This window comes from Hydractinia symbiolongicarpus, chromosome 3, assembly GCF_029227915.1.
Source record: "Hydractinia symbiolongicarpus strain clone_291-10 chromosome 3, HSymV2.1, whole genome shotgun sequence".
Taxonomy (NCBI): domain Eukaryota; kingdom Metazoa; phylum Cnidaria; class Hydrozoa; order Anthoathecata; family Hydractiniidae; genus Hydractinia; species Hydractinia symbiolongicarpus.
Window position 1 is genome coordinate 29,533,696 of NC_079877.1, and position 21,708 is coordinate 29,555,403.

Consider the following 21,708-nt stretch of genomic DNA (forward strand, 5'->3'; position numbering starts at 1 on the left):
TTGTGTACATTTTTATTGGTTTTGCCACAAACTACCAAATCCCCAACTACAGATAAAAATGAAAATAATGAAATAACAATTTAAAATGAAGACAAAAGCAGTAGTCTCAAATATTTAAAACCTGACTTTGAAAGTAAAATTACAAATTTAATCTGAAAAATTTGAAAATCTTAAATAGCCTGGAATTTAAAAAAGAATGCCTGAAAAACTTTGAAATGTGGAATAGCCTGGAAGTTAAAAAGAGTGCATGAAAAACTTGGAAAATCTTGAAAAGCCTGGATGCCTAAAAACCTGGGAAATCTTGAATAGCCTTGAATTTAAAAAGGAAGCCCGGAAAAGCCTGATATTTCTGACCCTCTTTGAACAGAACATGAAAAATTGAATTATAACAAGCCATGTTTTTCGAGTTTTTATTGATAAAAATTTCCAAATCATTTAGAACGGAATTGTTTAAACTTTGTGTATAGCACTGGCATTAAAAGAAAAAAAATCTGTTGAACCTCTGTTCTTACTTGCACTTCGAAAGAGGATGCCAAATGAGAAAAGTATTAGCAGAATTTTAATCATGTTCCAACATGACCCTTGAACGTGAAAAAATGAAACGTGAAAATGTCAGTGTAATTGACATGATGCTGCAAGTTATGCGGCTGAAAAAAAGCAACGCGAAATCTGATGGTATTTAAGACTTTCTCTCTCTACCAAAGTTAAAAGCACAATTTTACTTTTGGAAAACTTCATTTTCTCCTAAATTTTTGGTAGAATTGCTATATAATAAAGCATCACTCAGACTTAAATTCAACTACCTGCCTTCATCGCTCCTGTTTTACAAGTTGAAAAGATTTTAAATTACTTTTTTAACCATCTTTTAATTGCGAATACAATTTTCTTTTTTAAGAAACCTACTTGCTAAGGTTTTAAGCTTCAAATTTAATTTTTAGGATTTTATCTAAGTTAGAATGTTAAAGTCTCAGAAGAAGCTTATACACACGTTTTTAAACAGAACTGATACTTGTAAAAAGCAAGAAAGTATGTAGCACCTTCTTTTGGGAGCCTAAGCGTAGTTTTAATTGCCGTATCGCTAAGAAACGTCAGAAAGAGCGTTGCCAACTCTGCGAATGTTAAAAACTACATTCAGCGCTCGCTGTATTGTAAAGTTCTTTTCTGGCGAGCATGATCCAAGGGGGCAAGCTAGAGTTCACTGAAAATACTTGTAATTACAAAAAGTACTAAGCAACCAGCTCGGCCATCGTACATTTGGTTTATCCATAGATTTTGTGTAACCATAAAATTGTAGTCATTAGGCCGCCAGTATTCAGACAACATATGGCTCATTAACGGAGAAGATTTTTTGTAGTTGTTGTACTTGGAACTTGTATTTTTTGAAAGACGACCTTAAAAATGTCAGTGCCAGCCCTTAAACGCCACAGTCAGTAAGCTCCAAGGGCGTCAATTTTGCCCCAAAAACAACAAAACAGAACAGGTGAACAGCGTTAAACAACTCTCATTAGCTTGTGAAAGACCTAAATTTTAGGAAAGGGCGTGGTACTGACGTCAGCAAAATTTATACTGTCCTGGTATGAAGAACATATATTGTTTGCGATATATTCAAATTTATATAGCTTCTAGAATATCTAATCAATGAGTTTTGTCAACAATTATACAAGCAAATTTTGTCTTCACATAATGACGTCCTCGATTATGAGACATCACAACCATAGTATCGAAAACTTCTTAAGATGGATCATGCAATAGATAGATTTATATTCATTTCCTATACCTATATCTTTGATGTTACACCAGGTTACCTATAAAAATTAAATCCAAATAAAATTTGAAATTATAAGTGATGTTTCCAATACAAATATGTTTAAGTCCATTTAATACGGTTTTTAAAATTCCGCGATAAGAGTAAATGAGGCTTATGAATTAGATTGGGTTATAGCTGGAACAGATTTTCCTTTTAGGCAACTTTGTATTCTTTTGCTTTTTGATTTCAAAGACAAGGGAAGTTGTGAAATTTTATTGTGGTCGTATTTTGTATTATGATATAAGCAGGTTTTAAAAGTTAAAAAGTGCTACCATATTGGAAAAAGTCAACGAAACAAAGGTTACATTTTTCTAGTCCTTAAAAATATTCGTCACTTCTTGCCGACTAAATGTTATCAAATTCATTTTTTGGCAAATAATTTTTGAAGATAAAAATTCTTATTTTTACATAATAATTTTAACTCAAACCGCAAACTAAAAACTTTTGCATTTTCGTATTTTTTAAAGTAATTTGATTTTTAATGCAGAAAAAAAAGAAAAAAAAAGAAAATCGGCAAAAACATTAAACCGGAAAAAAATGTTGAGCTTAAAAAAAATGTCGGTGAAAAATGTTTGATCGATACAAAAAAAAGTTTAGGTACTCCTTACTGACTTTTGATACCGATTTGATACCGATTTGATACCGATTTGATACCGATTTTTTACCGATTTGATACCGATTTGATACCGATTTGATACCGATTTGATACCGATTTGATACCGATTTTTTACCGATTTGATACCGATTTGATACCGATTTGATACCATAAAAAATTTCAGAACAAAACCTTCATGCTACCGATAGTGCAAAGCTCGGCTTTATCATACCAACAAAATCTTTGTAAACATAATCTATTGAGAAATTACATCTGCGACAAAACCAATTTTCTATTAAACGCTTCTTCCCCCACATCTATCAACTTTGGTTTTGTATCATTAAAAATGATCTATGATTTGCGCATGCGCATTAGAAAGGCAGACGGTAAACAAGACTACCGGTGCGTGAAACGGAAATAAATTTTAGCAAGAAAAGTGGTACGTTTTTTTTTTGACGGTGTATCCCTATTAACCAGATTAACCTTTGAATAATTTCCTCGTGTACGTGCTTCCGATACTATTAACTTTTTCTCTCAGCAACCAGTATATCCATATTTGACTATAAGTTGAGCTAAGCCACAAGTCAACCACCTTTCTTCTTCTGTTTTTAGCGACAAGCTAAGTGCTTCAACTTTATTCAGAAAGTTTTTGAATATTTACGCAACAGTAAAAATTATTTAGCTTTAGATGAACCCTAAAAAATTTTGTGATCTTTAAAAATTGTACCTCTTTATTTACTAGTTTAAACAGAAGTGGGGTGGTGGAATTTTTTTCATTATCCGATATTTTTAAATAATCGCTTGAAAATATAAGTAAAGCCTATTGTTATGTAACGTGGTTTATCGAACAAACTCGAACAATTGAGAGAATCCAAACATCAAAGAATATCATACTTCCTGAATTTTTTCATTCAGAAAAAATTAAATGAAAGATCACATGCAGCAGAAAGTAAGAATGACTTAATGATATCTTAACGCATTTTTCTAATCAGGAGACAAGTACTAAAACAGTAAAAGGCGCTGAGACACAAGGGAGGACAATGTTAGTGATGAGCCGCAGATGAGCGAAATAAATAAGGTGTTTTCTCCCTATAAATGCTGACGAATTTTATTTAATGACCAAAATTCGTGGTTGAAAATAAAAAATATATATTACCCGATAATATTTTATATTTATGTTCAATTTTCATTATCATAATTATCATTTTACAACTGGTAAATATACAAGTATACAAAACTTTTAAAATAATATATGTATATATACAATTTCATAAAACGAAAAAATAAATGTATTCATGTAGGTGAAATATTCACGACGATTTCTTTTGGTACCACTAATAAATTAGGGGAGTCTACCTGCGTCATTGTAATTGTTTCGCAATTATGCGGCTTCGAGTGGATAACTGGCAATGTCCGAAAGTCAAATAGGTATAATTTGTTTCCATAGACACGTTGACCAAATGATCAAATTATTAATGTCCGTCGATCATGCCCAACTGCGGATTTTAAATCCATTTGGGAAAATTACCCAAATTGATGATTTAAAGTCATCAACCAATGAAACAGCTTCGTTCTTCTGTCGCGGGTGTGTGACTAAATACAGATTTGCACCATTTTTTTATGATTGCACCATTGACAATCGACACGACAGCAGTAGACGAATTTACAACTGCATTGGACTGCCACAACAATCTCAGTTGGTTTATGTTTTCCATCACAGCACATCTTTTTGCAGTAATCTTTCGCGTTTGGATCCAAACTACACCTTCTATAGCGCATATCTGTTCTTGCTTTTTTGGTTGAGCATTTTTTTAAAGAATTATCGGAGTATATCAGTTCTTGTTCTGGTACGATTTCATCAATCCTATTGGTTGGAGTCAACGCGCCTGTTTTTTTGTCAATCGCTACCCTGGACGCTTCATCGTATCTTTTTCGTATTTCTTTTGCCATAACGGGGAAATAATCAATTGACTGATAACATGTTTTGATTGGACACGATCCAGTATTACCTCTGCAACCACATTTTATGTATTTGTATTTTTCAGTACGAAAAACCTAAAAAAGACAAGAAGTATTGATAAGTAAAAAAACTTGTATTCAAATAAATGAATCAATAATAAATAAATGTGTAATTTAAGGAACAGATGACTGCGATCTAAAAACAGTTATTGCTATCCAAACTTCAGGATGTCTATACGCTCTCATAATTTCTTTTAATGGTATCCGTTTACACGAAATCCTTACGCAAGCTATTACAGAACATCTGTTTTTAAGAAAATGAGGTAATAACGCTTACCTTATATCCGACCTCTCTGTTATGTTCTGCAATTTTCAACTGACCAGCGCGGTAAGGCGATTTTTTAGCCACCTTTTGCAATTTCTTCTCTCCGGGTGAAAGGAACTTTCTGGCAAAGTGAATTCCTTTCTCATAAACTTGAGGACACGCTCTACTGTGTAATATCACTTTACCAGGAACATTCGGCAGCTCTGTAACTCCTCCTTGATACCGGGTGGGACATCTACAATTTGCTATCTTTCCAGACGCACAGTCGGTGGCCACGTGATATGCAAGGGCGGCAGCTGACAGGGCGTGCACAAAAGCTGATTCTTTGGTTGCTATAAGAAAAACACATCGGTTACAAAATTGTGTATTGGAAAACTTGTGGTCAAGCAGGTTTGTCTAAGATGTGCTCAAAAATGTATGTTTTTCATACTAGTGAAACACAGGATTTTTTTTCAAAAATATTATAAATATAATCGTACCATTATTTATATTGTAGTCAAAATGTGGAGCTTTCAGAATGTTGTAGCAATTCCAAGAGTCCTCTTGAAATAAAGTTCTGCAACTCGATATTGTATCTGCAGCGCCACTGGAAACGGAATCCATGAAATTTGTCTTGTGGCGGCATATGCCGCGCTGTTTTGCGTTCAGATGAAAGTTCTCTGATGTACAGGCTGGTCGAGACCATTTTTTCACATCTCTGAGTGCCTCGTTCCTAAACAATAATATTAATAATGATAAAAGATAAGTAAACAATAATCACCAAAAAACGTCTCTAAGTAAAATTTATGTTGTATATTTTGCATTGTTTTTATACACTTGTTCCGCCATTTTGTTTATTTAGAGTGAAGGGAAGCGATAAAATTAGAAATTAAATTAGAAATTATTTGACAGGCGCGGTGTATATGTCATGATTAATCCGTATTTAGCATGATTAATTTGATCTGGATCCCAATTCTCTGACAGTTATCTTTAATAGCGACCATTATAAAAAATTATGAAACTTAAACTCTGCCAAAAACCAAAACAAAGTATTTATTTAATATGCAAATAAAAAAGAAAATTACGTTTGCACAAAATTTTTTTTTCTTATTACTCATTGCATAGAGTAATGCAATTCTAACAACAAAATAATAATTGATTAAATACAAATAAAATGATATAGATACTTACACCCATTTTATGGCAAACACATTCATGCAACATGCCATGATAAGAAAGAATTTAGTATAGTATTGTGCCATCTTTTCACTTCAACGTCAATTTGATAACTGAACAAAAACCATTGAGGAGGACCATTAAATAGTGACTGCCACTGGCTTTAATTGAAAATAGGAAATTGATGCAATTTTATTAGTCAGGGGGTTTAAACACAATACGAACTAATTAATAATAATAGCCGTTGTAATTAAAATAATTGCACTATCCTCTAACAACAAACTCTGTTTAGAAATTTCGCAAATAAACAATATGTTTTTGTTGCAGCCAGTTTTTGTTTGATAACCATCTGTTGTGTCCATATGCATGTACATGCGGCAACCTACTCACCAGACCCGCTGTTCAAAACAGCCATGATCAATCATGGAGATAGAAATGATTCAGTCACAATATCAACTTTTTCTCAATTTTTTGTTATGATGTAATTAATACACTGTAGATCTTTAACAGCAACAAACAACAACAAAAACAAGCAAACAAACAAACAAACAAACAAGAAAACAAACAAGAAAGCAAAAGACCCAAGAAAACAATAACAGAAATAAAAACAACAACAAAAATAAAATCAACAACAACAATAACGATAACAACAATAACAATAACTGTGATTGGTTTTTTCTTTGGTAAGCTCTGAGTAGAGTGTACTGCAGAATCTGGAAAATCCGATCTTAATGAAAATCAATGTTTTTAGTTAGGAAAGTGTAGTCAACTCCCATTTCTTTTGTGATTGGTTAATAACAATTATAGGTTCTCACTGTAGCCTAGATACCTGAGCAAGGCAATATTCTTATCGTGTGTATACAAGCGTAATTTCAACAAGTGCGGTAAAGTCATCAATTTAAAAAGATCGGCGATAAAAAAATCTTTGAGAAAAGATACGTATCAACAAAGTTAAAGAAAATTTTGTTTACAACATCTCACCGCTTGGGCTTTTGTTTACTGACGTCAACAAACTTTGTTTTTAATGTTTTTCAAATGACGTGCAAAAAATTCCTTGGCAAAAAAAAGGGATACATTACATTTATATTCATCTCACTAAAATAGTATTTCTATTTCACGGGAAATGTCGGTAATGAATTTTTAAAATATTTGTCTCGGAATTTTTTTATATAAGTTCATTTCTATAAGGAAATGTTTATATTAGGAAATGTAGGTAGATGGAAGAACATATTTTTTGTCAATGTGTATTCATTGAAAATTTTGTTGCATAAGGAATTAAAGAAGTAGATTAATATACACATTAGTTAATAGAATTCATCCTAGAACTTACCCTTCCGAACCTTGCGGTAAAGCCTATTGTTTTATTCGTTACATAACGAAGGAGAGTTGTTTTCAATTCCTTGAATAAGTCAGTGGTACAAAGTATTTTCACATTTTGTTAAGAATTATTTTTGAATGTCAAGTTTCAAAAAACTGATTGCATAATTTCACCCCAATGGACTTTTACCTGTAATTCATTCAAAATTGGTTCTCCTTTATTACACTGAATTTGGCTTTTCCTTTTCTTAGCCTTCATTTCGTCTTGTTATCAATTTATTTTAATGATTTATGATTTTATTTTTTATATCACGAACAAAATTTGTTTTTCAACGACGTTCCAAGAGTTGCTTCTTTCACAATCGAACAAATTGTTATAAGTAATGTAAGAAAATACTGGTTATTTATAACAATTGTTCCAATCGTGGTAGAGGCAACTCTTGAAGCGTAGCTCATAAACAGATTTTGTGTGTGACATGACAAACGATATCATATTAACGTAGATCATGTAAAATGCTTGTCAGTCCGTAAACTAAATTAATTTTTAATAAAACAGACAATAACATATATTTTCTTTGTAATGACACTAATTGTTTTAAAATTCAATTACTATACTATACTCTTATTTCTATATCGTCTATATCAGTAACGTCTGATACTACACCTTTTATCGGACAAAATCTTGACACACAAAGGTGACGAACTTTCACTTCAGTTGACGAAGATTTTGTCATGCAAAAGGTTTTATCCATATAACAAGGCAATATTTTATGCTTTCATATCGAAATATATGGAATAAAAATTATCTCCATCACTTTCAAGAATTGCAATTGAATTTATTATATTATTAATTAGTAAGTACAGACAAATTCGAAATCGGACATTTCTGCCCAGTGACAAAAAAATGCTCTTCGTCAATCTAATTTTCAAATTTATATTTCATAAAGATTTAGTCTGATATTACAGCTAAAAGAAATTTTTTAATTAGATATTACTCTTCTTTTAATGATTACGAGGATGCAGCCTCCTTGGGAAGGTCACTGCACTGTATTTATCAACATTAGGATAGCCAATATCCCAAAACTAAATGTTTTTCTCCTTAGAATAATAGATGATATTTACTGGAATTAAACTCTCAGTCGAACTCACGATTCACGATCTCTTTTCAAAGGTAAAAACTCTGCTGCCAATCGACCTTGTCGCTAGAACAGTTAGAGGTTTATAATATGCTCATAGGTCAAGATTTTCAAATGCATAAAAATTTAAGACAATAATAACAAATCTTATTACTGATCCAATTTCGAATATATTTAAATTTTTTTGTCTTTAAAAAACTGTTTGTCTGATTTTTTTGTTTTATATAATTGTTAATTAACTTTTCATTGAGCTTTTTACCATTCAGCTAATTTTGTGATTAACAAAGTGGTTTTGTGTTCCTTTTTACGTAAATCCTTTTGACCGTGACTTTGCTTCGTTGGCGGAAAGCTGAAGAATAAATAACGTTAATAACTACACAGGAAGCAGATTGACAAGTCGAAAGTAATAAACTTAAAGACTTGATTTTAATTTTTGTTTATATTAAATTTTGTTATTAGCATTTCGTCTCTGCTAGCACGTGCTTGGCAAATATATATTTTGCTTCCACACATTGCCTCAATTCAAATTGCAGTAGCTGAATTGGAAATGCATTGACTTTAATATTGGCTGCTTTTAATACAAATTTTGTTTGGTGTACGATATAGACAAGCTTAAGTTAAAAGTATGCGAAACATACTTCTGCAATACAGATAATCTATCCAATCCAATTTTTATTGTTTTTGTTATTGTTAATCCAGGCGCAATTATTTGCCACGACTTTTTTAAGAAAAAGACAAAACTAATATCTAACAATAAAAATGTTAGAGAAAATATTCGTCACGCAAGAAAAAAATTCGTCACTTTTGTACTTTTTTAAAAATTCCTTTTTACGTTTTCAAAGTCACATGAACTATAATTTCCAAGCTCTAATACATTCGTTGTTCAAAATTATTCGTCGGACAAAACTTTCGTCACTCTCTAGAAAATGTCGTCACTTTTGTCCAGCATCTTATGTCCGATAAGACATGCTCGGATATTTTCCGAAATTAACGATACCGCCTCATTCGTTTTGCAGAAATTCGCTGCAGATATAATGTTGTGAAAGAAATAATTGTAATCGAAGCACGCTCTAATTGGTTCAATTAATATCCAATCAGGTAACAGCATTAAAAAAATACGCTAAAGCATAAGTGTACGTTTTTAATAAATAAAGTATTATTTTTTTATTAAAGAAATATGAAGAGTAAAATAAATGAATTACAAGAAATAAATAATCAGACAAATGAGGCTTAGATAACACAATTATGGTATGAGAAATATTAGTTTTCGTCTCGGTGTTGTTCAAGCTAAAGTGATATGATAATGTTCATCACGCGAAGGCTTTGATCAATGCGTAATAAACATGACATCACTACAATCAGTTTTTAAAGGGAATATTAGCAGTGTTACAATTTGTGAATAAAAAGAGAAGCAAAAATATGGCAATGCATGTCAAGATAAGTTTAATCGGCCAGATCAAATGATTGTCGATTTCGTACGACATTTATGGCTCAGATAGTCAAATTATGTGCGCCTAAGATTCCTTAAGGTTTGCTTTGATGACAATAAAAAACAGAACAAGGGTTTGCTGGAAAATAAATCATAAACAACCAACCAAACAAACAAACAAACAAACCTGTTAGAAGATATTCCACTTTATAAAAACTCTATTATAAAACTTTATTGTTCTACGCTTAGATTTATTTTCCCTAAATCTGACTTTAACTAGTTTTTATATTCACTTTTACCTACGTATATTACGAGAATTTGATTGGATTAAAAATTTAATTTTTAATAAGTATCGAACCTTATTTATTTGTTTATTTGTTGTTGCTATTTTGCAATTTACTAGAGGCGTCAATAGCTCAAGTACGTAATATGCAGAAATTAAAAACGTTAACAAGTTACTATTATTGCGTCTCCAAGCAATTAGGAAATGATCTTGTTAAATTTTGTTAAGAAAATAATACAAAAAATACATAGAGGGTATACCACCCAACGTTAATCAAACTGAGTTTTTTTATTTCAGTAATTAACATGGTAATTATGTGAGGGTATATTCGCTTTGTATGACTTGTGAGAGCATGCCGAATTCAATTAAAAAGTAATTTGTTAATTTTATATCTGCTTAAATTTGAAACAATTTTGATTTATCACTTAAAATTATCACTCTTATCTTTAATATCAAAAATAATTTTTTTTTAACTCCCGAACTCAAGAGATAAGAAATTTTAGGATCTAAAACCAAGCTTTTCGCTATGCGGAACAAAACGAAAAACTGGACTTTTAGCATTTTTTAATTACCAATCAGAAATGTAATAGTTGCACTACTAATGGAAGGCGCACCTATGAAGTCCGATTTTTGACGGAAGCATGAGACGGAAAAGCTGACAGTTTTTGTGTGTGTATTTGCCAGCAGGTCTTGTGCGTGTATGCATTTTAGAGAGTACAAAGCTTAGGAAAAGGGAGTTGAGAAATGTAGCTAAAAATCACCTCCATGTAGTTTTTCTTTTTATGGCTACGTTTTGCTGTACAAGCTAGGTTTGTTTTCCCCTATAAAATTATAAAATATAGCAGTTGTTGCGCAAACGTGATTAGTCAATTAAGACATAAATTGAAATTGAAATAAAATTTGATATTAGGCGATTTTGACCAAAATAGAAGCTGATTTTTTTCATTGCATTATATAGGTAGAAATAATTTTAATTAATACTAAATTAATTGGAAAATTCACACCAAGTATTTAGACACGTCGCCTAGAAGGTTTTATAAGCCATGTGACAAAAGATTTTAAACATTCTGTGATGAATGGCTCAATTTATGTTTGGGAAGAGGAAAGTTAAGAAAGACTTGCTTACTTTTATCGAGGGCGGTTGTCGCCATCTTAATTGGTATTAGAAGTTAAAAATACAACTAAAAACCGCTGTGCTTTTGAAAAGTTGACCTCTGCCCTACCAGTTTTCATAGCTGCAACCTCAGACTGACATTTGCTTGCAACCTCGACTCCAGAGAGAAAGAAAAGGCCTGAGGTCGAGGTTGATTTGCTTGTTTTTGTGAACATAAGTAATTAGAACATAAGTGTTGTTTTCTGTAAAAAATTAATAAAAACATTTCAAGATTGGAGATGTGATATGAATCACATATTGCTTTTTACCAACAGCTCGCCTTGTGGACAAAATTAATGAAACAAGGGCAATGGATTGCAGCCGGCGATTTGCTGTTACTTCGCATACGTATGCTAGGTGGACAGCGTTTCATTTTCGCTAGTGGCGTTTAACGCACCCGCGCAACAAAATGTTCCATGCCGAGACTCACAAGGCCGTGATTTTTAGAAAAAATAGTAGTGCTAACTTCCCCAACAATCAGCAAGACTTTGGATTTTAGCCAAAAAAGTCCTAACTCCGCTGTGAACATTAAGAAGTGAACTTCTACAAGTTTAAAATGTGAGACTCTGATATAGAAACTAATGTAATCACTTGTGGCGGCTAAATTCGAAATTAGCTGCGTTGTTTTATGGTATTGTTGTTGATTGTTGATGCATGAAACAAATGCCGAAATCTGTATGCTAAACATGCCATGGTTTTTGGTGTAAGAATCTAAATATGGGAGTTTATTTACATATTGAATAAAATCACGTTAAAAGTATTAGTCTATTTCATAAGTTCTAAAAATCAATATACTAAAATGTCACTCAAAAAATTTATTTATTCATTTTCTTCGATGATCATATTCATTTTTTCTAAGTAAAGAGTGAATCATAGATTGGTAAGGATAACAAATCCGCTTTTAAGCCCCGACACGACCAAGCTTAATCTGAATAGGGTATACATTCCTTATGATACGCGTATCTCCAATATATTGTTGCACACAATTTTTAATAACTGCAATAATAAAATGCAGTGTGGTAGGCGTGGATTGGCTTAAAAATAAACCGCATGTGATTACGTGTCTGGATTATGACTTTTAGTTGACCGACCTATGTAATATGCGGAACAATATACCTCCTTACGTTTAGAAAGATTATCATTGTGTTTTGCAGATATTGGTACAATAATTGCGCCAATCAAAACGGCGGAAGGATGTAACAACATAGTGTGATAGAATAGTGTTGATATTTCTTTCTGGTGTTGTAAACAAAAAAACTGTACTTAAACCCACTACAAAAGAAAAGCTAAGAACTTATTGTTGAGATTTGAATTGTTCATTAAAAAATTAATGTGTTGATATTTACTTTGCTACAGTATCTAAGTTTTTTTAATCTAAATTAGCTGTCGTTAATTTGAAGATAGGGAACACCTGCCGGAGGAAGGTATAAACAACAGCCGATTAATGAGAATAATCACGTGATCAAGTGGAGCATCCAACTCCACGAATTAGGTAGTTTAAACTTCGATGGATGTTTTTCTACACAAAACTGGTGATCCATTCTTAACAGTGCAGATCTGTTTAGCGTGAAGTCGTGTTTGCGAGATAATGAGTTCCACTTTAGTAGGGAAAATGCTAACATAGAAATCATTACAATAGCTGTATATAATACTGGTAGACCTTAAAACTGGCTTCCTAAGTATTACAAAAGTTACGGATCAAGTGCGCATGCTCGTCAGTATTTCAGTCGTATTTTGCTATGTAGTATTACGAGATTGTTATAACGTGTCCCACAACATCGTCAAACTCTAATTACTTTAACTCTATGTAAATAAGTGTTCTTTAAAACTCATTCAGACTGCGTAAAGTTTAATTTTTTGGTTTATTTTGTTACAGGAATGTTAATAGGCGAGTATTGGTATCAACTTCGCTAGTCTGACGCCGATGATTTCTAAAAATACACAGCACATAAGCATGCTTTTAAACAGCTTAAATAACCATTCAGTCATATGATTACGTGTAAACAGCTGAGCTAGCATCGTGCTTTGGCTCCATGCTAACACATTAACAATTATAATCAGCACAAGAGAATTTAGTTAGAAAAACGCAGGAAGTAAATTCTGGCATCAAAATAAACTGAACTAGAAATTTAGGAAATTGTGATATTTTTGATGTCTCTTTGTATTATATACGTATTTGGATTCATAGTGGTTTGTTCATACGACTTTGTTTTGCCGTTAGTTCGAATGGTGCAACTGGCCAGGATTGTGTGTCGTTTTAAATTGATTAGACGTTTGTAAAAAAAAAACTGCAAAGGAAGGCATGTAGTTGATAATAACATTGTTTTTCCTTGGAAATTGATGGAACGGTCTGATCATGTCTTGGTACATGTTCCGGCATTATCATCAACACATATTCAATTCTTACAGTTATTATGTGTTAACTCAAGAAAACATTTCCAGTTAATCATTTTTATTACATGGAGTCATGTGAGGCGGTAACCAACACAAACCTGACAATTTTTCAAACAAACTTACAAATGTTATTTTTAGTAATTCTTGATGTCATGCAATAACTAATGTCATAAAATGTTGTTTTTAGGTAATTACTCGCGGTAATTGTATAATTGTTAAAAAAACATAACAGTCTCAATCCATTGACGATAATTTCGTTGCATCAATATAGTATGGCATTAATTCAGTAGTATATTTCCTTTGAATTGATGCTAATGATGTTCGGATAAATCAAAAATCGAAGACTATAAAAGCTAAATTTGCGTTGAAATTTTATCCCCTTCTCCTCTTCTCCACAGGCATCGAAGAAATCATATTTTGATGATAAAGTCAAATAAACTAAGTGAGACAACTATACAAAAAGATTTCTTACAAAGCAATCATAAATATCGATGTTGACAGCATTGAAATTTCAAACATGTATACATTTTCCCAACCCACTTTAATATAGTCAATTTGTCAGTTAGTAAAGTTACTCCTTATTGTTAAAAAAAGTTATTGTGTTTTCAACAGAAGAGCTTCCTTAACGTTCAAATAAGTCCCACCTCTGTTTATAGTAAGTTTTACAATTTTACGAATTTATTCTTAGCAAAAGAACATTCCCAATTGCTCAACAACATTTATCCCCAAAATACTTCTGTTTTAATTTATTTTTATAACTAATTTCTTGTTTACTCAGTTTCATAATGAATCATCATCTGAATGATTACGTACTTCAAACAACAGGAACCTAATCAACTCAGTTCTATCGTTAGATCAATATCACTAGGCCGTGTTGCCATAGCGAACATAACAAACATGGTGTTACTAGAGAATGTCAACTTTTTGTTTATCATTTTGTTTATTATTATATTATTGATGAAAGAGGGAGGGCCTCATTCATCAAGATGTTGATAAACAAAAAGGCAGGACTTTAAAATGGGTGTAAATATTTATTAGTAAGTATTTGCACCACCTGTTAGTCATAAATGCGTCAAAACTTGCTTAAATTATTTGAACTGATTGTATTTTTAAATGCAACACACTTTACGCTACATTATTATCAACGTAAAGCAACCTCTTGCACAATATGGAGTATCCTTTAGTAAATTAGCTACATCATAAACTTTTAAAACAGGTTTTTAATAAACATTATTATTTTTTTAATTTAAACATGTTAACATCCTTTTGCAAAAAAAAAGTTTCTTGCTGACTTCAAATTTAACCTTTTCGCTGTGTGGTATTTGTTTACTTTAGGCGGATGTAGAGTCAGGAGTCACCGTTCGCGATCATTGATTGGGTTTGTTATTTCCAAATTTGGACATGTTGACGACTACCCTTGAGTGCGTAGGAATAGGAATGTTGTCAAAGATCCACTCCAGAACTTTTATGCACAAATTTATTTTTGGTAATAGGTGGGGTTATAAAACTTTTTTGTTTATTAATGTTGCCAGGGGAATGTTTACTATGATGATTTTCCGCCCTTTGACGTCAGATTGTCAACGTCAACACAAACCTGACACCACAACCTAGATACTGCAATTAAAAGGACCTAAAAGTTAAATGCAATTCAGAAAAATTATAAGGACATGTAAGGTTTGTGTAACGTATACGTGACACTTGCGTCACTTATCACATGCATTTATTGACATCAAGTGTGAACCTGTCATTGACTCGTGCACAATCTGATCGGTATCTGTTAAGTAATTAGTTATCACATGTTACTATTATTTGATATGTCATATGATTCTTCAAGTCATTTGATGTAAATAGTAGCTGTCAAATATATGCTGAAGTATACACCTGATTTTGTGTTTCAAGGCTAAATGTTTTTATTGCTTTTCATTTCTGAGTATGTCTTTTCATCGCTAGTCAACAAACAGAAAAATTGAATGTATGTACAATAAAAATAAAAAAATCATTCTCTTCTATTTAATAATTTCTTGACCATATGAAAATTTTAAATACGAACCAAAATATGGATTGTCTCTTCTTTGCATTAAATTACAACTACAAGCACAAGGTCACGTGATACAGCAAAGTTACGTGATATATACAAGTTGCGTGATATAAGCAAGTTACGTAATATAAGTAACAATCACGCAGGCGCAACTTATTGTTTTGTTGTTTTTACTCAAAGTTATTGTGACAGTTACAAAATAGCCGAAAATAATTGTTTATTGCTACTTTGTGAAGTATGAGTAATTTAAATATGTGTGTCAAGCCTTTCTTCATTTTCGTTTTGTCTTTAACTTTAAGTTCAAAAGACCTGCAGCAGTGTTGGTAACTGAAATTGCTGTGGTAGTAGCTCTGTTTATATCCATTTTATTTAAGTCACTAATGAGCAAAGTTATTTCGAAACTGACTTATTAGCGGCTTCTTCCTTTGTCGAGTCCATGTTTTTATCTACAGCGTTGAAAGTCAAACCACAAAATTGGAGGTTATAAATAGATTTGTTTTTTAAACGCAACCACAAACGTAAATTTTTGAATGCATTTTCCGCAATATTAACTTTTAGTTTCCGCAAACTCTAATCAATATCAGTGCTCACTATACTGTTCTTAACCTAATTTGGGTGTCGTCTTCAGGTGGTAGTAATTTCCCTACTCATGGAACATAAGGAAGAACAAATTACTATGACTATGAAGTTTGGTACAATAACTAAGCAATATCAAAAAATGATTTGAGATGAAAAAATTAAAGCTGACGTATTTATTTTTTGCTGACTTCATCATTTTTTTTCAAAATTCATTTATTGCTTGCCAATTTTTTTATTTAGGAGGATAGATCAACAGTATTTAATATGTCAAGGACAAGTATAAGTATATCGAAAAAAAATGTGAATAGAACTTTCTATATCTTCTCGTAAAATATAGAAAGTAGAAGCCACCATACTATTACTTTTCACGACGCAAAAATTTAATATAATTACGCGCATACTAATCTTAGCTTAGTTAAACAATTAAAGTATTCTGTTAATTCAAATAATCAAGGTTATTCTAATTCAATTTTGTGATCTTTAATAGAAATTTTCTTTCTGCCCAGATTCAACGTCTCCGTTTAGCCATTGATATTCGCATTTGGACTCCTTGTAGAACACAATTCTGTGAGCAACAGAACATCTGATTCTGACAATGTTTTGATTGGTCGAGCAATCACCATTATTAAGACAATAAAATAACTGTCAACAATATTATTATTTGTTTTTGTCAATAATTAAAAATAAAGTAGCTATGCTTTCAGGAGTAACTGTTCTTTCAATTATAACTATAAATATTCGAGGTTGAGTGGTTTGTCAAAGAAACGGTATGTTAAAATTGCGAACTTCCCCTATGTGGTTTGAGATTAATAATAATTTTTCCCTCCGGAAAAACAAAAAAATATTGCCGAGTATAAAGCAGTGTCCATTCATTTTATACTGAAAAAGGTATAGGATAGGATAAAGTTTTTTTAAATTAAACAGTGAATCATATTCTACCAATTTATACCTCCACATAAGAGAAAATAACAATGTTTAATAAGCCTAAATTTAAACCTTGAGGGTTCATACTTTCCGGCGAAAAATAACATCTCTTTGGGAACCAGTTTAATCTAAAAAAAGCGAAAAATCCATGTTCTATCACTTTTCTGTTCTATATTGCATGGTACTTTGATTGTCTAAAGAATCATATGCTAACACACTCTAGTAGTCAACTATTTTGTAAAAGTAAAAAAACGAATGGTCAGATTTGTAAATTTTTACTGCTCATATTCTTTGAATAACTGAATTTATTGATGCTCTGGCAATTTACGAAGTATCTTAACAATACCATATAATGTTTACATCAACACTGGCTTCGACGCTTTGACGGTAAGAACGACATGTCGGTTTTTTTTGGGCCACGTTACGAAAAGATTGGTAAAACTGATATAAAAGTTTTATTAACGCATCATGTGCGGCTACTGGAGTGTGTACGCTATTGTTGGGAAATATGGAACAAGTTACAGCTCTTAAACTTTTAAATTAATACAGTGACAACTCCTTATCGTGGACAGTTTATAACTGCGTCCAAAATTACATTACCCCCTGAAACTGATTTCTTTACACTGGGAACGCGCAATAACGGATCATTTAAAACAATTTTTCGTAAGAAGTTTGCCTATACGCTAAAACGTCTGCGCTAAAACAAATAAAAATCAAGTTTTTTGTGAAATCTTTAATTTATTTTTGTTTTTTGAATGATTGTCTTTAGGCTCCGTCTTCTTCCAAAGTTAACCTCTTGACACACGAGGATATTTGGAGAAAACCTCTATGTAGTGAACAACTCTATAGCAGACATGTTTTGAGGTCCTGATCGTGTCGGATGAGGTGTCACCGTATGAGATTTGTTATAACTGACCTTCCTCGCGTTATCTGTCCTAATTTGGCTTGTTAAGAGACGAAGTATGGTACTTATAGCAGAATACTAGCCTATATTTTGCTTGTAAACATGTAACCATAAGGACATTGACTGAAAATTAATATTGTACCACACATGCAAAAGTTAACTAAATTTTCTGAGTTTGTGAAATACAGGAAAAAGATTTACGACAACTGACAGCTCGCAATTAGCGAAACTGTTAATAAAAATTACGATATTCATGTGTAAATAAGTAGGGGTCGGATAATCCAAAGCTCAAAGCGTGCCGAAATGATTATTACTTAAGATCACTTAGCAGTTAATCAGGTCCGGTTTATAATCTACTAATTAAATTAGAATTGTAATAATTAATGACTGTCACTAATTTCGTCACCCCTAAAAGAGCTTCAGTAGTTTGTCAAATTAAACAAACATATACTTTTTGTGGATCAGTTTTTAATATTTTAAGCAACTGAAAAGCATTAACTTTATTTTAAAGTAACAAAATTTATTAACCCCACTTTGTCCTACACTGGGATGGAATTTCTATTCTGTCCGAAAGACAGGAACTAACACACGTAGATAGATAACAATTATTATTAGTTAGGTATATGGAAACGAGAGTTTCTATATACCTAACTAATAATTATGATTTAGTTTTACTAAAAAATCTACATAAGGGAACTTTTATCGGATCAGTCGTTTTTATATACATACTGCAAAAAGTTTAAAGGGAATGTAAATTTTTAAAAAAAATATTTCGAAAGTCTGATTTTGTCTATTTATTTTTTCTTTGTAATTTTTGCGGAAAGTTATTTTGCGAACTTTAATAAAAGTAACTGAGCAATGACTGGAATAAAAAAATTATTTAAATTTGAGAAAAAAAAATTAATAATACACATGGTTAGTCTCTATTCCTTTGTTTCTTTTAGTGCCTAATTTCCTTGTCTTGTAGTAGAATCTAAAAAAGATACGTAGACAATCTTTAAGTCCAAACTTTATGCATTTTTTGATGTATCAGCACTTTTATGTACTGAGCTGCTTTTGTTTTTTTTAAATATAGCTGTAATAGTTTGCACATATGATGATACAGCCTTACACTGAAGTTAAAGTGACTAAAATTACAACTCATTTTTCTGTTCCAGATTACAATATGTTCAATGCCTTTACACTATCTTCACTGAGCCTGCCCATCCCCACCCCCGAAAAGAAAGAAAACAGAAAAAAAAGATCACGTTCATGGATTGAGCACTGCTCTTCTCAAAACTGTAAATAAATATAAACTCTCAGGCCGTAGATGAAAGACATCTTTTTTCGGTCAGTCTCCACATACATAATTATTTGATTCTTCTGCATGCTGTATATTTGAACTATTATAGATATTCATTTATTTCAGACTGACTTAATTTTTAGTTTTTTTGAGTGAACAAACGAAATATCAAAGAGGTACAAGAGGTAAACAATTTTCTTTCATTTTTTTCTGCTTTTTAAAATGCACTACAAATGAGGAGATAGAATAAATGTCCCTTCAAAATATTTTTTTTGCTAGACGGCAACCTAGTAAAATTTTAATGTTGTTAGCCACTCTTATATATCAGTGGAAAAAAGCTGGCAATACCGAACAAAAAATAGTTACGTTAGTTAACAGATGAACTAGTAAACTAGTCACAGTATTTTAATCCATCAGACAATTTCATAGAAAAATAAAGGAAACGATTTAAATAATAAGTGATACTTTTGTCTAGCCATAATTGTAAATTGCGATTTTAAAATTGCTACTCCAACACACCTCGGAAGCAACTTAGCCAACCCATCAAACGTTAACAAAGAGTCATTCAACACGAGCTGACATGTCACTTTTAGCTTGTTGCTGACATAATATGTATTCACTGGCGTTTGAGCGGAAACCGATTTGTCAAACGTGTGTTGCAAGTGAGGAACAAGTTATTAAAATACAAAAAGAAAACCGTTAGAACTTACGAAACCACGGCCTGTAAAGAAAATGCAGAAAAATATTGCAGAAGCAAACGCAGCCGTTTTAGTATCAAAATGTCCACAATAAATTCAAATTTAAATAATTTTTAGAATACTTTCTCAATTTTTTAAATATTAATACTTTTATTAGTATCTTGTGCAAAAAAAATCATTTAAAAGTGGTTAATGACGACACCTCCTTGATATTATAATCGAATTTATATATATGTAATTTATCGATATTATAATGCCCGTATACGTTTTTTTGTTTGTCACACAAAATGGTACCGAAAAATAGCGAGAGGCACGCAATGCGCACTTTTCTTTCTTAAATTATAAGTCTAGTTAGGGACACAAGCCGCCCTTAACATCTTGACCGATCTTAAAACTGATCAAATTATCGCATACTTCAATCATCGATGGCGATGTAATTCCCACTTTACACGGTTCAAGGTATAACTTCTATACAAGAATTCAAATTACAGAGAAAATTTTCTCGAAAAGGACTTGAAATTAGCCTTTGCTGCTTTTTTAAAAATTCGAATGTTTTTGACATTCGATTATACATTCGTTTTACCGATTTTCCAAGCCAAGTTTCTATTTTTTTTAAGAAAAGTTTAGTGCTTTAGTGTCAGGCTGTTTTAGGGCGTGTTAAGAAAAGGCGTTCAGTGGGAACAGAGTTTCTTAAGAATATTTTGCTGTGACTTTAATCCTATACTATACGCGTCATATAGTAATTTAATTCTTTTGTCTCATACTATATCGTACTATATCGTACTATATCATACTATATTGTAATCGTACTATCTTGTAACACATAGGTACTGCCCTTGCTAGATTTATTGCAACAGTCAGAAAAAGAAATAATACAGGCAGACATCTTACAAAATTTTTTTTGTCTTATTGTGGGGCGAGTCCGCTTTAAAGAAGTTATTTTTGAAGATGATGTAAATCGCAACCTTAAGACACCATTCACAAGTAGAATGGTGTCCGCTACAATGAGATTTTATTATGCGAGTATGACTGTCATTTTATGTGTTCTAAAAGAAAAGTAGCCATTGTAGATGACCTCAAAAAATGGAATCCGCTTTACGAAATGATTTTCTTACGAAAAGAGGGCAGTTTTAATAAATCACTTCCCTTTAGCGGGATTTATTGAGCTTGGTGTCATGCTGAAGAGTGATTATACCAGGAATTACACACAGGATATTACAAAACCGGAATGATTAGTAATGGGTAAAAGTCGAGCAGGTTAATACCAAATAAGTGCTCAGTTACCTTATTCAATTAATGTGTCACTTTTGTGAACGACGATTTTGTAACATTTTTGCGCAAAAAAACTTTTTATGGGAAAATAAATATTTGATAAAAATATTCAATTTCATCATCAAAGATATTATTGTCGACATTCTTTGTCCATTTAAGGATTTTAAACATTTTTTTACGCTTCTCACGAAATTTTACGTTTGAAAACATTCCATACAACGTTATTGTTAATTTGTTTGGCTGTTGCTGTGAAACATTGGCTTTACTTAGATAACAATTTAATATAAAAAAACAACGAAAAAACACATTAAACTAATTAAAAATAATAGCAATTCAATAATAATTAATGCCTTTTCTTTAAAATAAGCACCGTCCCCAAGAAACGCGGCTCCATAACAAAAACTACAAACGAAGTGCACAAACAAATTCCCGTTCTACGAAAAACAAAAAGTGAAATT

The 21,708-nt window shown here is 31.8% G+C and overlaps 1 protein-coding gene across 1 annotated transcript; it reads right to left on the reverse strand.

Moving 5' to 3' along the window:
- Window positions 1-3,552: 3,552 nt before the first annotated feature.
- LOC130635481 (protein Wnt-4-like) lies at window positions 3,553-6,803 on the reverse strand. The gene is made up of 4 exons (XM_057444815.1): window positions 5,857-6,803; window positions 5,166-5,398; window positions 4,699-5,018; window positions 3,553-4,457 (listed from the first exon to the last, which is right to left on the reverse strand). Exons 1-4 carry the CDS (start codon window positions 5,925-5,927, stop codon window positions 3,996-3,998), a joined length of 1,086 nt encoding a protein of 361 aa, XP_057300798.1. The 5' UTR covers window positions 5,928-6,803; the 3' UTR covers window positions 3,553-3,995.
- Between the last annotated feature and the right edge of the window lie 14,905 nt (window positions 6,804-21,708).